Here is a 16,124-nt window from a genome sequence, read left to right as displayed (position 1 = left end):
TGTATGGTGCAAGAAGGTGATCTGGGTTTCATGGGGGTTTTTCACCGTTAATAGAATGGATTGTCTTTACCTCATTATATGTTCTTTCCTCCTTTGTCAAATATTAATTGCCTACAAAGGCACAGGTGTACCTCTGGGCTGTCCATTCTGTTCCGTTGATCTGTGTGTCTGTTGTTATGCCAGTATGATGCTGTTTTGATTACTGTGGCCTCGTGGTAGTTTGGTGTCAGGTAGTGCAATTCCTCCAAGTTGTTCTTCTTCCTCAAGATTGCTGTGGCTATTCTGGGTCTGTGGTTCCATGTAAGTTTTTGGAATATTGGTTCTAGTTCTGTGAAATATGCTTTTGGTATCTTGATAGGAATTGCACTGAATCTATAGGTTGCTTTGGGTAGTGTGGACACGTCAATGATGTTAGTTCTTCCTGTCCCTGATCACTCGAGCTTGGTGCTCCAGGAATGTGCTGTGTGCCCCCACCCTCTTTTTTAAAAAAGCTCAAAAATGATCATGCACGCCCAGATAAGTGTCAGAATGCACCTTTAAGCAGCATCTTTAATATCTTCAGTTTACACACCCACCCCGTGGGGGCTGCCTTGCAATAGCCGCAGTACAGTACGGACGTTGACCTGTTTCCCACGTGGCCTTCTGAGAAAGAGAATTGTAGGCATAAAGGAAAAGAAGGGACAATAGGATGATGCAGAAAGGCTTTTTGTGACTAGAATAAATGCCTGAGAAAGAAAACCCTGGAGTAACGAGAAGATACCATTTCCCTGAGCTTTGCTAAATCTGAGCATGTGAAACCTTTAAACGGTATCAGTTGTACTTGATGCATTGTGCTGGCTGGACTCTATGGCAACGGACTTGTCTTTTGTGTCCTACAGATAATGTGCCAAATTGCCTATTTAAAATACCGACAAAAGATCGTCTTCTCAAGCAGAGGTCCCCAATTAAGGGCTCCTTTAAGTGAGCAAATCACTTCTCAGCAAGATGTTCTGATGCAGCAGGGATGGCTCAGACCGTTGGGTTTCCGGTGCTGTTGGGAGAAATGTATTATGAGCCATGACCCACCGGGGAGGCATGATTTTCCCTGTGTTACTGAATCTATGGCAAAGCAAATTCCCACAATGGGGGTGGGGGTTGGTTTTTGCTCTTCTTCTCCTTCTCTTCTTGTGTCACAGCTCCTCCACCTGTCACGACACCCTCTTGAGATCACCACTGGCAGGGAAGTCAAGGCCTCTGACTCCCAGCTACAGCTGAATTTCATGGGTTTTCAGAGACTTTTTTTATGATTGGCTGAAATCTAGCAAATGTTTCTTTGGTCCCTACATTTTCTAACACTGATCAACACTTCAAGGTTCTGTCACACAATGCTGTCTTCCTTGGGATGGTCTGTGTAGGGTCCTCAAGTCTGGAAGAGCAGAAACCATTTTGAATACATATCATTCCTCTGGAGTAAAGGCAAAGGTATGGACAGCTCCAGGTTTATGTTTCAGGGAATAACTGCCTTCAGTGGCAGTGCAGCATATGCGAGTAGGATCTGTGATGTGATGTGATGTGATGTGATGTGATGTGATGTGATTACAATAATCTCCCCATCACTGAAAGTCTGTGAGAGCCAGTTGGGTAGCAGAGGGGCTTTTAGGGTTGGATGGAAGGTTGAGCTAACTGACCTCTAAGGTACCTTCCAATCTGGAATTCCAAGATTCCCTTGGGACAGTTACATTGACTCCTCTGGTGCTAGCAGGCAGTGAGGGTGGGGCCGTCCAGGTTTGATTTTACATCTGGAGGGAGGCCTTTGTGACGCCAGAAGGATGACCACTAGTGAGCGGGACTGTCCCAGCTGAGGGGCACAGGAGAGGGGTGAATGGGCAGTCTCTCAGCAGAGCCTGTAAGAAGAGGCATGAGGCCTGACAGTGCAGTTAGAAAAGGCAGTGGGTCCTCAGTCCGCTTGGCTTCAGACTGTGGAAGGAATCAAAGTTTCGCTTGCTGTCAAACATGCCTCTGGCTCTTCCCTGTTTCCTGAAATCTGTGTCACTTTGAATAATATGTCTACGGAGCAATATTTCCAGGAGGCTGTCATGGGAGTGAACAGCAGGCTCCCTGCAATAGGAGATCGTGTGAATTGATCCTGTCTGGTGATGGCTTTGCACGGTGTTAGGCAATCACTTCCCCTCGCAGGGCCCAGAGTCTCTGGGAGCTTATAAGGTCAAGTAGCTCTTGTGTAGATTTCTTGAAGTTTTGTACATTAGCAATCATGTCACCTGCAAATAAAGATAATTTTAATTCATCCTGCCAATATGTCTGCCCTTTATCCCATTTGCCTTGCTTTTCTGCACTGGCTCGTTTCTCCAGCAGAGTGTGAAGTAAACGGGATAAGCGTAGACACCTGGCCTTGTTCCTGACCGTAGGAGAAAGCACTCAGTCTTTCACCATTAAGGATGACGATAGGTTTTTCATAGATGCCCTCTTTCAGGTTAAGGACATTTCCTCTATTCCTAGTTTAATAGAGTTTTCTTAAGAATAGGTGTTAAATTTTATGAAATTCCTTTTCTGCATCCATTGAGATAATCATACGATTTTCTTTTAAATTGTTCATTTGCTGTATCACCTCAACTGAATGATTCAAATTTTGGACTCTATTCTGACATGCAGTTAAACTACTTGCAGATCAGCCTAGTCCATTCAAAGCTTGTTATTGAGCATTGCTACGGCAGCCTTGACTCCCAGACTAATTTAGCCCCACTACTACGACAAGACTTTTCCAAGACTCTACCCAGTGTCCCGTCCTTTTCTGAGATCACTCCCCCTTGACAGGTGGGATGAGTACTTCCTTCCCCTGTGCGGGCTCGGAGGGTTGCGTAGAGACATGCTTCTGTCCATTCTTTTCCCTGTCTTGCATTCTGCACAGATCATTACTCATCCAAAGACTCAAGTTCTAAAGTTCCCCAGCTCTTTCTACACAACTACCTCTTCTCTCACAGTCTGTCTCAAAAATGCTAGGCACCTCTGTGTCCCCAAACTCCTGTTTTTGTCTCTTCATCACAATGTAGTTGCCAGGCTCTGGCTGGGTCCCCGCTCCCTGAGCTGGTTCCTGCAAACGGTCCACCAGCCGTAAGCTGTGCCAGTCAGACGAACCCAGTTTGCTTCCTTCTCCCAGGGATCAGAAACCTGTGCTTTCCTTGGGGCAGTGCTGGGATGGGACATGGCACACACCCCGACTGTTCCCAGCTGGGTGTGGCAGGGCCCCAAGTCCTGTCATGATGGCTCCCCTGGACTGGAAATGTCACCCACTGCAGTTTGTTCACACTGTACCCATCCAGCTTAATGCCTGTCCTGGAGTAACTTTCCTTGTTTTGCTCTTTTGAGTAAAAGCATTTTGTACTGGAATGCCACAGAAATTGGTGATGGTGTCAGGGGATCTTTGATGCCCATTTAGCAGCATCAGTGATAACCACTGTTGGCCTTAGTTCCAATGTCTAAAAATGGGAGCAAGGATAAATCCCCAGCCTCTACTCCAAAATGTTGTGAGGAGTCAAGCAAATAATGCAGATGATGTCACCCACTGTTAACAGCACCATGTCAGCCCCTCACAGTGCTCCATCCAACCTGCGTGGAGGCATCAGACTTCTGATCAAGCCTTACGTTTCTCTTCTTGTGACTGTCCCTCTTGTGGTTCTGCCCTCTCTTCAGCCGGTTATTGCAGCCAAATGTCTCTAAGAGTGTTCCGTCAGAGCCTCCTGGAAATGTTGTTCTTTAAAGATGGCCATGCTCCTGTCCTAAAATGGTTGTTTGTATTAGTTATTTGGTTTTTGAAGCTGCTTCACTTTTAAAATACATGATATGGTATCACAAAGTAGTGTGTCAGAATTCCTTGTGCAACAGGCTAATATGTCGTTGTTTTTCTCAGGGCTACCTGGAGCCACAGGGATTCCAGGGCAAAAGGGAGACCCTGGTGAACTGGGCTTGACCGGAAACGAGGGCCCAGTGGGGCAGAAGGGTGAAAAGGGGGACAAGGGGGACGTGTCCAATGACGTGCTCCCCACAGGTAAGAGGCTGGCGCCTGGGCCCTCTCCCAGGGCGAACAGGCCCAGAGATCTGCCTGGGCTTTGATAAGGGGGCGGGGCACTGTTCCGGGTGTTCTCGACTCGATTGCCTTATGTGGCCATCTTGTAGCCTGATTCAGAGTTCTGGGCTTTCAAAAAGGAGAACACCAAGCATGTTGGTTACCCCAGTGTTGGCAAGACCAAATCTGGCATCTAAGCAGAAGGAGGTTAAATAATTCAGCTCTAAACATTGTGGTCGGATTAAATTAGGATGAAGGAAAAAGCTTCATTTTTCCCAAATATCTATTAAATCCAGCACAATCCAAAATAATATGTGCCAGCAAGCAATTGAACATACGCTGACGGAAAACACAGGCCTTTTCTTTGCAGTCAAGACAGGCCCTTATCCTGAGCCTTTGACATGGAGAATTAGGGCAAACACAGTTGCTGGTGTTCTTTTTCTAGTTTTTAGCCCAGATAGTTGCTTTTAAAAGCAGATAGTTGGTGTCTATGGGGAGGAGGTGGAGGTGCAGTGAGCCCAGAAAGACGCTCACGTAGTGGAAAGAGCAGGTGACAGTTGATGGTCATGAGGCAAGGAATTTTAAAAGCACAATACTTTGGAATCGTTTGTATCATAAAAACCTAACTATCCTATTAATGTATTCAGTACACATTTCTTGAATATCAAAGGGCAGCATTTATGAATTGGGGGCTTTGCTAAGAGCTGAGACTATGAACATGAACGTGAGTAAGACATGACGTCTGTCCTTAGGAAGCTAAGATGATAGGTGTTCAGAATAATGACCCTGAATCATTTGCCCATTCATCCACTGAAAACGTACTGAGTGCCTATTTGCTGGACACTGTGCTAAGACCGAAGCATCAAGGTGAGACCAAATTCCATTGAGTATGCTTTGTTTCATCAACAGGGGAGGATGCTCTGCAAAGTGCACGAAACTTAAGAGGTGCTTTCACAGGGTTACATACATGAATATCCTTTGAAAGTATAAGATCATGTGCACTTCAGTCACGTGGGAAGTCAGTACATCCAGAATACAGCCTTCCCATATACTGCTGAGTAAGGCGGGTGGGTGATGACAAGCCATTCGGAAAAGCAGCCTCCCTGAAAGAATTCGAGTTCCGGAGGCCAGGCCAGAGCTGAGTGTGCCCTCTGGTCCGAGAGCGGAGGAGGCCTAGTCCGGCTGGACCGTGTCTGCCTGGCCTACAGATCTCCGCCCCCTCTGAAGTGACCCATGCTTGCCCACTCTTGAGAGACTGAAAAGGCTTATTTGGTCTGACTGGGAAGAGGCAGGTAAAGAGACCTTAGATCACCAGTGTCGCCCTGGACAGGCAGGTAGAACTAGTGGGCTGAGTGGCCCAGCCTCATGGCATCCCTATGAAAACTCCAGAACCAGCGGCCCCTGCAGAGGCCTGCGCCCACACCGACCACCGGAAGTTAGAGAAATGGCCGCCTTTAGGTGTGGAGGGGTTCCAGCTGTGAGGCGCTCACCCAGGGGCCTCAGTCCTCCTCAAGAGCCCGTTCCCCAAAGAGTGTGAGACTCAGTCTGGAGATGAAGAAACAGACTCAGCAGGGCTAAGCTGCCCAGTCACGGTCTGGAAGCTGGACAGGGGCTCCTTCTTTCCCCCACCACGCAGAGCGGTGCTTCTCATACCTGGCTGCCTACCAGGACACTTTGGAAAATACAGATGAATAAAAACAGTCTCGGGATGTCATGTACAGCATAGGGAATACAGTCACTGATATTTTAATAACTGTGTGGTGTCTGATGGGCACTGGACTTATTGGGGTGATCACTTTGTAAGTTATATAAGTATCTAACACTATATATACTGTATGCCTGAAACTAATATAATATGTTAACTGTGATTGAAAATTTTTAAAAAATATTTTTTAAAAATTCAGGTAACCCCCATCCCTATAGTTCTGATCTAAGCGGACTGGGAGGGAGCCCAGGCATAAGAAGTGTATTAAATCTCCTTGAGCGATTCTGCTGAGCAGGCAGAGTTGGAGTCCACGGACACCAGCCAGTGAAATAGGATGAGCTTTGGAGTGACACACACCTGAGGCTGCGGTCCAGCCTATTTGGGTTGTGACCTTGGGCAAACACTCAACTTCCCTAAGACTGAGTCACAGAGAGGCTCCCTCCTAGAGCGGCAGAGAGTGGCCACGAGGAGATATAAAATTCTCAGCGCAGTTCCTGGCACAGGGTTGGAACTCAGCCCTCGCTGCGGGGGCTTCTTCAGCTCCACCCGGGCAGGTGCTAGAGCGCGGTCACCTGCAGGAGGCGCTGCTCGGCGAGGCTCCCTGGAGGGACTCCTGCTCTTTTTATTTTGTGTGAAACCCAACTCTGATTATGGCTCTTTAATCAATCTCCCCTACCCTCTACCTTCTCTCTCTGTGTCTCTCTCTCTGTCTCTCTCTCTCCAGGTGTCAAAGGCGACTCAGGCCCACCCGGCCCACCTGGCCCACCCGGCCCTCCTGGGCCACCAGGACCTCCAGGACCCCCAGGGTCCCCTGGAAGAAGATCCAAAGCCCCTCCTCGGCAGCCAAACATGTTCAACGGCCAGTGCCCAGGTCACCAATCCCTGCCCCAGGGAACCTGCCTCCTCCACTAGTGGTCCCAACTCTCGGGCTCTGTGACTGGATTTTTTAAGCAGAGGGAGTAGATTTTATCCAAAGCCGAATTTTATCCCAAGAGCTCCCCCTTGCTACATATCTGTGGGAGGCCTGGGCAGTCTGTCCCCTGGATGAGACTGGTGGCGGGTTAGAACCGGGCTTCCCACCCCCTTCCCTCACTTCTCCCCATCTAGTTACCAGACTATTCCTCTTCCTTGCCAAATCCACCACCCCCTCCCCTGAACTAGTCCTGACGGCCAAACCACTCACTCCTGAAGCTTAATGGGCTTGACTGATGCTGGAGCAGTTGATGGGGGTCCGGATGGGTTAACTCCCCACAAACACTGCAGCACTTCCACCACCACCACTAAGCTTTGAGTGCTAACAATGTGCTAGGTGCAGTGCTAAGTGCTTACTTCATTTAATTCTCCCAGCAATGCTAGCGTATAGGAGTTGTTATTGTCACCCATTCACAGGCACAGACCTGAAACACTCAGTAGTAAGGGGCAGAGCTGGTCTCCAGAGCCATGTGTGCCTGGCCCTAGAGCCCCTACTCTATAAACATCTTCCTTTTGGAGGTGGAAATTCACACTTTGAGACTAAAAGCAAGGGAACTTGACCTCTGGTAGGCCGACAGAACTGGTTCTTTGGCCAGTTTGTGATAGGGGTGGCCACAGGATGGAAAACTACTTAGAAATCAAGGTCCATACTATGGAAAATACTTCTAGGGCGGTGCTAGACCTTCTCCCCAAAGGCAGTAACCTGGGATCTGCTCACCTACTTAGGCCGAGAGCAGGCACCACTTGACGCTCTCGCTTCAGCAGCGGACAGGAGGTCCTGACTGGCGTGTCGGTCACACCCGCTGTGGAGTTCACAGCCACTTTCCTAAACACTCTTTACTTCTCTTCGGTGCACTGTGTTTCCTGGAAGGCATTTTGGGGGCATGCACTCAGCTGTAAGAGTGGGCAAATCTGTGCTTTCAAAGATGTCTCACGTGCTCCCCACCCCCATAAATGGAGCCTGATTATAATTCCCCCTGGCAGTTAGCTGCTCCTTCGCTGGCATTCGGTGCCACCACCTCCATTAGCATCAGCCCTTTCTTGCATGAGCGAAGGGGAGATCTGACCTGAGCTTTATGGAGTTGGATTCCCAAGGCTCCATCAGCCAGTGACAGAGGGTGCCTGGAGGAGCACTCTCCTCCCCCCCCCCGGCCTGTGTCCCCCGAGGCTGGGCGGCAGGGGTGGGGCCCCCAGAGCTGTGAAAACAGAGTTGTGAAGGTTTAAACAACAGAGGCCATTATCTCCCACTCTGCCCCCTAGAAATGGGTCCTCGGTCCCTGCAAGTGACCTTGGCCCTCTCTCCTGCTCCAATCCCATTTCTTTACTCTCCCCCCACCCCCACAGCTTTAGAAGCAGGTTGGTACAACAGAAATTAATGAGAGCCTTTTCTTCAGACTAAGAACAGGAGGATCTCCCTGTCCCTTCTTGTGCAAAGCCCGAGCTCCTCAGGGGACACTCAGGGTGACACTCAGAGGCAGCGGGACCACCTGCGGGAGAGTCGGTGCAGGTCACTGAGACTGCTTTCCGGGGATGCCAGAGGAATTCAGAGAAACAGGGCGCGTCCTGCTAGAAACCAGCTTAGAGATCACGGAGGGCCCCGCCCCCTCCTGGCTGATGAAGAAACCTCTCCGGATTTTTCTGTGAGCTTCCTCATTGACAGCCGAGGAGGTGCTGATTTCTATCCAGCAGCCACAGGGTGATGTGAACCCGTCAGAATGAGTCTGGCCTTCCCAGAAAGCCCGATGGGCCCCAACCTGCCCCAGACCAGGGCCCTCCCCCAGCCAGCCCACTCCCTCTCCTCGTTGGAGTGGCCATGCCCCCCCTCCCTCCTGTCCTGCTCCTGCCACCCGGAGCCACCTCCTCACCAAAGGTCCGAATTGAGCCCATTTGTTACGGGAACAAGGACAAAGTGTGTAGGATGGATCCCAGCTCAGGTGCAGCCTAAAACCAAGTGTGAGTAAGGTGCCCGTCGAGGACCTGAGAGCCAGAGGCCTTCAAGCAGGGGAGGGTGGGCAGATGTGGCGATGGGCTCAAATGTGCCAGGCTGGGCTGCCTGCTCCTGGCAGTCCAGAAAGAGGAGGTGAAGTGGGCCCCCTCCTGAGGTTCTCCCTCCTACCCCTGCATCAGCTTCTCTGAAATGGAGTATCTTCCAGAAAGTTGCAATCATGACAATACCACCTGCCCCAAGAGGCCAGGAAAGTATCAGCAAGCCCCTCTTTCCCTCAGGTTGCTGAGTCCGGACTGAGCTGGCTCAGGCCACCTTTCCGCTTTTAAGGACATCCTCTGGGGATGGTACCATCTTAGCAACTGTGGTCACGGAAAGCTTGTTAGGAACTCACCAATGAAGGGGGGAAGTGTGGAATTGTATGGCTTGATGTTGTTCAAAAGCAAGCAACCAAAAACCTTGGTGGGCCTATTGCAAGGGATGCTCGTGGGCCTAGAGTCTGGACTGAGGTGGGGAGAGCGCCAGGTGTAGACTTGCACGAGGCCCAGCGCGCCAGCTGCACCTGCTCTGATTGTTGCTGTTGTTGTTTTAGGTGAGACATGTGCTATCCCCAACGATGATACCTTGGTTGGCAAAGCCGACGAGAAAGTCAGTGAACACCATTCCCCACAGGCCGGTACAGAACCAAAGCATCCTATTTTGAAATTCAGAAATTGGATGCCTTAAAGTCATCATTGGCAGGTAAGTAACTGTTTTTCCTCCTCTTTTGGCAGAATCCATGATCACTTCCATTGGAAATGCAACACAAGTACTAAAGGTCGCGGAGACATTTGGGACCTGGATAAGAGAGTCTGCCAACAAGAGTGATGAGCGGATCTGGGTGACTGAACATTTTTCAGGTACTCCCACTTGGCAGGTAATCTGTGTCTGCACTGTCTTTGTGTCTTTCATTCATTGCCTATGTGCAGGCTGGTTTTCTCTGTGTGTGCCCGGGATCCCCGCTGCTGGGTCTAGCAACCACTGTTTCAGAAAGCACGGGGCGGGGAAGGGACGGGGAAGGGGCGGGGCAGGACGGTTTCCTCCTCTGAGCGCACTGAGGGCAGCCCTTGCTGTACAGGTGGCAGGGACGTGACCAGGGCGCCCCCCACCCCGTGTAGCTCACCCGATTTTAGGCAAAGCATCCAGAAGGAAACAACATGGTTGTATGGCTGATGGCCTCATAAACTCTCAAAACACAATGGGGTAGAAATGCCAGAGACCCATTTGTCTCGGAGGTTGGCACCGGCCCCTGCCCCCCAGGAGTACTTTTTGGTCGTCGTTCTCAGCTATCAGGTGGACAGAGAGCCCAGGGGAGAAGGTGAAGTGCCATCTTGCAGGGTTCTGAGCATGGCCTTAGTCACTCTGCCACAAAGGGAGGTGCTCAGGAATTGCTGGTCAGTCGTGTAGCAGTGACCTGGTTCCAGAGGGGTCTGGCCACACCCACCGGTCGGAGCAGTAGCTGCCCGGTATGTGGCTTCTTTTCATCACGGCTAACGGTTCAGCTGTAGTGACTGCCCCATGACCACCTGAGAAGCGTTCTGTGGCTCCAAAGGACAGAGGAAGGGTGTGAGTTAGCGGCCGACACTGTGGAGGGCAGGAGGAGGCAGGAGCTGACTGAATAACTGCTAGGTATCTGCTCTTCCTGGGAGAGGCCTGTGTCAGCCTCAGAGAAAATTTTGTAAAGTCTGGAGTTGGATGGGGAGGGGGTGACACGTTTTCCTGGGAAGAACAAAGCTGACTCTGTGGCTACTGTTCTCAAAAGACAGACCAGAATCTGTAGAAGAGAACTGGACTTTGAGTTTGGGAGTCTGACACTCTTCCAACTGGACGAGGACCCTTGCAGGACCTCTCGCTCCAGCCTCGGTCCTTTCCCCTTCCTCCCCTGACTCGCTCCCAAGCTCTGACTGCCAGACCAGAGGGCAGGCAGGTAACAGTCTTTGCTGCGCTTCCCTCCGCAGGCATCAGGGTGAAGGAGTTCAAAGACCAGCCCTCCCTGCTGAACGGCAGTTACTCGCTCATCCATCTCCCGTATTACTTCCACGGCTGTGGGCACGCGGTTTACAATAGCGCCCTCTACTACCACAAAGGGGGCTCCAACACCATAGTGAGGTGAGTCACTGGCCCCCGCAGCGCCTTCTCCTGCAGCCCAGACAGCGCCCGCTGTGGCACTCCAGTCATCCGCGAGCTGTTTAGGGGTCGGCACTGTGTTTCCATCGCATTGTGTCCCCGGGGCCTGGCACACAGTCCGAGGCCGGTCAGGGTTTGCTGCCTCGATGAACCGAACCGCAGGAGACAGTGAATGAGCCAGCCCTGAGTCCCAGCCCCTCCCTGGGGTCTGCATTTATTACTGGTCTGGAGACCAAGAGCAAGGTTGGAGCCAGAGAGAGACCTGGAGTGGTTAGAGATGCAGCTTTCTCGCCTTTGGAGAAAGGTTGCAGCCAGAACCCAGAGGTCCCTCTGGCAGCAAGGTGCCACAGCCCGAAATCGGTCCCTGCCAGTGCCAGACAGGGACCAGATGGCAGTCCTGAATTCCAGGGGTTCAGGGGAAGGAGCGCCCCGTGAGCTGAGATGGGCATGCAGAGCCTTCTGGAACCCCCCTCTTCTCTGTTTTGTTTTGTTTTGTTTTCAAACCTGCTTCAGCGTCCCACTTCTTCTGCTGCTCAATAGCACCCTCCAGTGTTTCTCTTTTCTTTCAGCCTAATGTCTGAATTTTCATTCCGGAGTCAGGAACCTTTTGAATCATAAATTCACTTTATGATACAGTCTGGACTTGGAGTCGGCCACATCAGACAGCTGGCAGGGGCTCCATGTGTAGCTTCACTTATCCAGTTACACAGCAGACATGACTTCACAGCCTGACCTTGCTACATCTCTTCCAGCTGGAGACTTTTTTCTTAACTTAGGCTGCTGTGAAACTTTGACTTAAAAATTACAACAGAGTGGAGAAAGACCCCGAAAAACTTGGAGTTGGAAATTCAAGTTCAAACTTTGGCTCGGCTAGTTACTTGTATTCCTGGGCCAGTCACTTCTCCTTTTTCAAATGTATTGGGTTGGCCAAAAAGTCAGTTATATTTTTCTGTACAATGGCTGCAGTAGTGTTTAGTTGTCTTTAACTTCATTTAAAACAATTTTGTTAGACTGCATTGTGACAGCTGTCACATCAGCATGCATTAAAAAACTTCAAAATTGATAAATTTTTGTGCAGCCATTTTTAATATTGAACATGGAAGAAGATACACATTTTCAGTATAGTATGCTTTATTATTTCAAGAAAGCTAAAAATGCAGCTGAAACTGTGCAATGTATGGAGAAGGTGCTGTGATTGATTGAACGTGTCAAAAGTGGTTTGTGGAGTTTCTTGGTACTTTTGACATTTTGGCCGAATAATTCTTTGCTGTGGGGCCATCTGATGCACTGGAAGATGTTTAGCAGCACCTCTGGACTCTACCCACTGGAAGCCAATAGCAGGAGATAGCTGACATACTCCAAATATCCAAATCAATAAAGTTGTGGGTGAAAGTGCAAAACGTGTCTTTTATTTTACGAAAAAAAGTAATGGACATTTTGGCCGACCCAATAAAATGAAAGGACTGGGCCAGATCGTCTTTGGAGGCCCCTCCAAAGGGGGGAGAAACTTTGAGGAGGCATTTCAGGAGGTCAGCAAACACTTGAGGATTCTTGACGTGGGGTCTTGACAAGGAATCTCCCTGGGGTCACATGGCTGGTAGGCGGACACTTTGATGTAGTCACTGTCCTTTACTCCCCTGCTGCTCAGAGTGGGCATGGCCCGGGAACTTACTAGAAATTCAGAATCACAGGCCCCACCCCAGTTTAATAGAAGAGGCTAAAAAAATACCCTTGTCCACAAAAATGGTGGCTCATATCTACTTTTTTTTTACACATTCCAGATTTGAATTTGGCAAAGAAACATCGCAAACTCTGAAGCTTGAAAATGCCTTGTATTTTGATCGAAAATACCTCTTTGCCAATTCCAAGACATATTTCAATTTGGCTGTAGATGAGAAGGGCCTTTGGATCATCTACGCTTCCAGTGTGGATGGCTCGAGCATCCTCGTCGCCCGGCTGGACCAGAGCACCTTCTCTGTGGTGCAGCACATCAATACCACCTACCCCAAATCCAAGGCCGGCAATGCCTTCATCGCCCGAGGGATCCTCTACGTCACGGACACCAAAGATATGAGGATAACATTTGCCTTTGATTTGGTAGGAGGGAAACAGATCAATGCAAACTTCGATTTAAGAACTACTCAGTCTGTTCTCGCCATGTTATCGTACAACAGGAGAGACCAGCATTTATATTCCTGGGAAGATGGCCATTTAATGCTCTATCCTGTGCGATTTTTGTCGGCTACGTTAAACCAGTGACAGAATTCATTCTGTTCCCCTCAGTAAGCTTCAGGGCTCCCCTGGCACCATTTATGTCCCAACAGAAAACTGTCATTAAGGGTAGCCAGGTACCTAGCTGTCATAGTTTCATGACGTGAGAGTTTATATGGTTGGTAGATGCCCTTTACATTCAGATACTTTAAAGGAAATGAAGAGATCGGAAGTCACAATGGCTGAGATTTGGTGATTCCTCCACAAACTAGTTGGGCAAGTTACCCCTCCGTGGCAGGCCCTCCCCCGCCCCACCCCCACCCATGGGTAATGTGAAAGAGCTGGCTAAGAGGATGGGTAAGGTTTTCTCTACCTATAGGGAATTCTGTGATTTTTGGCCATTGCTGCTTTTACAATTTTTATATATTTGGGGGTTTTGTTTCATTTTGTTTTGTTTGTAGCCATGGGCTGAGCAGATTTACCTCTGAGTTCATCAGCCCAATTGCTTGAGCAATGAATTCTTTAGCGCTGTCTTGTACTTGGTGCCTTGGGAAGGGGCACGGACCCGTGGAGGCTGCCGAGATGCCACATTACCAATAGTGTGTTCCCTTTCTCTGCGCCTGCCACCCCCGTACCAGAATGGCCATCCTCCTCAGCTCCTGCTTGCTGATCCAGCAACAGCTACATGCCCAGTTTTTCTAATAAACCGAAATAGGCCCTTCCACACTCCTATCAGTTTCTGATCATGCTCATTTGCCTCTGTGAGTCATAAACTGAGTTCTCAGGTCTCACTGACTTCTTCTACCACAGCTATGTACCCACTATCAGAGCAGTGAATATTGTGTGTGGGGGCACAGCTGGCTAAGAATATGGGAAGCCCTTGGCAGTTTTCAGAAGAGAGGCACCGTTTGTAGTTCATTAGAACAGGGCAGGGCAAACCATGGCCCTCGGGCCAAAGCCAGCCCATCAACAGTTTTTGTAGATAAAGTTTTATTGGAACACAGTTATATGCATATGGGCGTGATAGCCTATGACTACTTTTGCTTTATAATGGCAGAGTTGATTCATTGCCAGGAAGTTGAGCAGTGGCCCTCAATGTCTAAAACACTGACCCTCTGGCCCTTTACAGCCAGTCTGCCCATCCTGGATCCAGAGCAGCAATTTTCAACTGGTGTGCTGCAAGAATTTTTAAAACATGCAATACTTGACTGTTTAGTCTGAGGCACTGACCTCTTTTCCCTTAGATGATCGAATTAAAAAATGACAACAGCCAACACAACATCCATCTGGTGTGAATGAATAAAAATTAAACCAATTTTGGGGGGCAGATCAGCAAAAAATATATACTTTTTTGGTGCGCTATAGGATTTTAGTACTGAGTTTATGTGTGCCATGAGGTGGGAAGGGTTGGAAACTGCTGGCTTAGAATGCAAAGTGAGCCTGATTCCTGGAAGGGCCGATTCACGAGAGCCTGTTACGTTGTGTTCTGTTCCAGACCCCACAGCGGCCAATTACATGATGTGAGATTTTTGATGGAGGGAAAGGGTGAAGACAGCGCAAAATTCAGGGGACTTCCAAACCGAGTTAGTGAACCGTCCTTCTCTAATATAGTTTTATAGGGTGTCATCAAGTCCCTTTGAAAGCCAGGAGAAAATCCAGTTTAACTTGCTCCGAAATGCCCTGAAACACCTACATTTCCTGCCGACTCAGTTCGTGAAACGTCCTTCTGCTGGCAGAGCCACGGAGAGGAGAGAGGAACCTGGGAAGCTGCGAGGGCCCGGCAGCCGGGAGGGGGCCTAGGGAAAATCTCACGTGAACCTGTTTCCCTCGCTGAATCCACGTGTGGCTGGGGAGGCGCTCCTGCAGCTTTTTGCCTGGGGCCAAATCCATGCTCACAGACTCTGAGTCCTGGTGTTATACTTTATTAATGGAAGCATTTTAAAACTTAGGGGATGTGCTGATTTAAATATTTAAATCTCTCCACTGAAAATATGTAGGCGCTATGAGGGAATTTTCTGTTGTGTTCTCAAAATAAGGGTATTGAAAACGTTCCCTCCCACTTTTTAATTAGATTGCTTGTGTTGTTATATCATCACGCTTTAAAAAAATACTCTTCAGATTCATACTTTGTAGAAAAGTAAAATAGAGTTTCATATTCAAGACCAATGTATCTAATGAAAGCCAGTCTTCCTTCAAAGTATTTGAATATGTGTCACGCTGCTGGACACAGAGGACCTGGATATGAACATAATTTCATAGCAACAGCCATGTAGTCATAGTAACATGTGCAACACTAACTGTACATGTGGGAGCGACCAAAAAGGCTAGTTTTTAAATTTGCATGTATCCCTTTTAGGAAGAAGTTTTAGAAGCCCCAATCTTGCTTGAAATCTGACCTATCTCGGCTGCCCCAGCTGTGGGTGAAGAATTACACACTCACTACTGGAGAAGCTTACAGTGGGCTGCGTGCTTTGTTTTTGTTATGGCAGAGTAATAAAAGGACAACCGGGTTTGACTGAGTTCTTATGGATAATTTTATACGGCTGAAAGCTTGCCTTTACAGAGGGGAAGAATTAAGATTTTACTCATTTTTCCTGCAAGCGGTGCTTGATTAAAGAAACAAAAGGTCTGGGCTCGCTGCTAAAGCAGATGCACAACCGAATGCTTTTAAGTCCAGATAACACGTCTCCACAGTCTCCACGGCCACTCATTACCAACGTTGCTTTAAAGCACTTTCCAAAACTCTGCACTTCTGATGTTAGAACCAAACCAGATAATTCTCTAATTCTTCTTTCATCTGAAGTAGATAGCTTCCCACTGGAAAGTAAATAAAACCACCCACCCTGACCTCAAAGGTAGGTTGGACCCTATTTCAAAGCATTTTCTTTGCATTGATAACGCCTCCAATTGAAGCCGTGCGGGCAATGATGGTCTCACCGTATCACTGAGGACAGGTGTTAGGACAGAGGAAGAGTTCTGGAGTGGAAGTTTTCAAACGACTGAGTTCTGATCTTAGGCATCTTGACAGTCTTATTTCCCTCAAGGTCGCAAGGGGAAAAGTCGAA

General features: G+C 48.9%; 1 protein-coding gene across 1 annotated transcript in view; it reads left to right on the top strand.

The window, feature by feature from the left end:
- GLDN (gliomedin) overlaps positions 1-13,476 on the top strand; it is a 59,553-nt gene extending 46,077 nt beyond the window's left edge. Inside the window, exons 5-10 of the mRNA XM_037143058.2 lie at positions 3,905-4,042; positions 6,490-6,636; positions 9,275-9,358; positions 9,456-9,581; positions 10,680-10,830; positions 12,630-13,476. Of these exons, the coding sequence (XP_036998953.2) occupies positions 3,905-4,042; positions 6,490-6,636; positions 9,275-9,358; positions 9,456-9,581; positions 10,680-10,830; positions 12,630-13,107 (1,124 nt within the window). The 3' untranslated portion in view covers positions 13,108-13,476. The remainder of the gene's footprint in view (positions 1-3,904; positions 4,043-6,489; positions 6,637-9,274; positions 9,359-9,455; positions 9,582-10,679; positions 10,831-12,629) is intronic.
- The last annotated feature ends 2,648 nt before the right edge of the window (positions 13,477-16,124 follow it).

The sequence above is a fragment of the Artibeus jamaicensis genome, unplaced genomic scaffold, assembly GCF_021234435.1.
Source record: "Artibeus jamaicensis isolate MK-2021 breed Jamaican fruit bat unplaced genomic scaffold, CSHL_Jam_final contig_548, whole genome shotgun sequence".
NCBI lineage: Eukaryota > Metazoa > Chordata > Mammalia > Chiroptera > Phyllostomidae > Artibeus > Artibeus jamaicensis.
The sequence above is the reverse complement of the archived record's forward strand: the minus strand, read 5'-3'. Positions and strand labels throughout refer to the sequence as shown.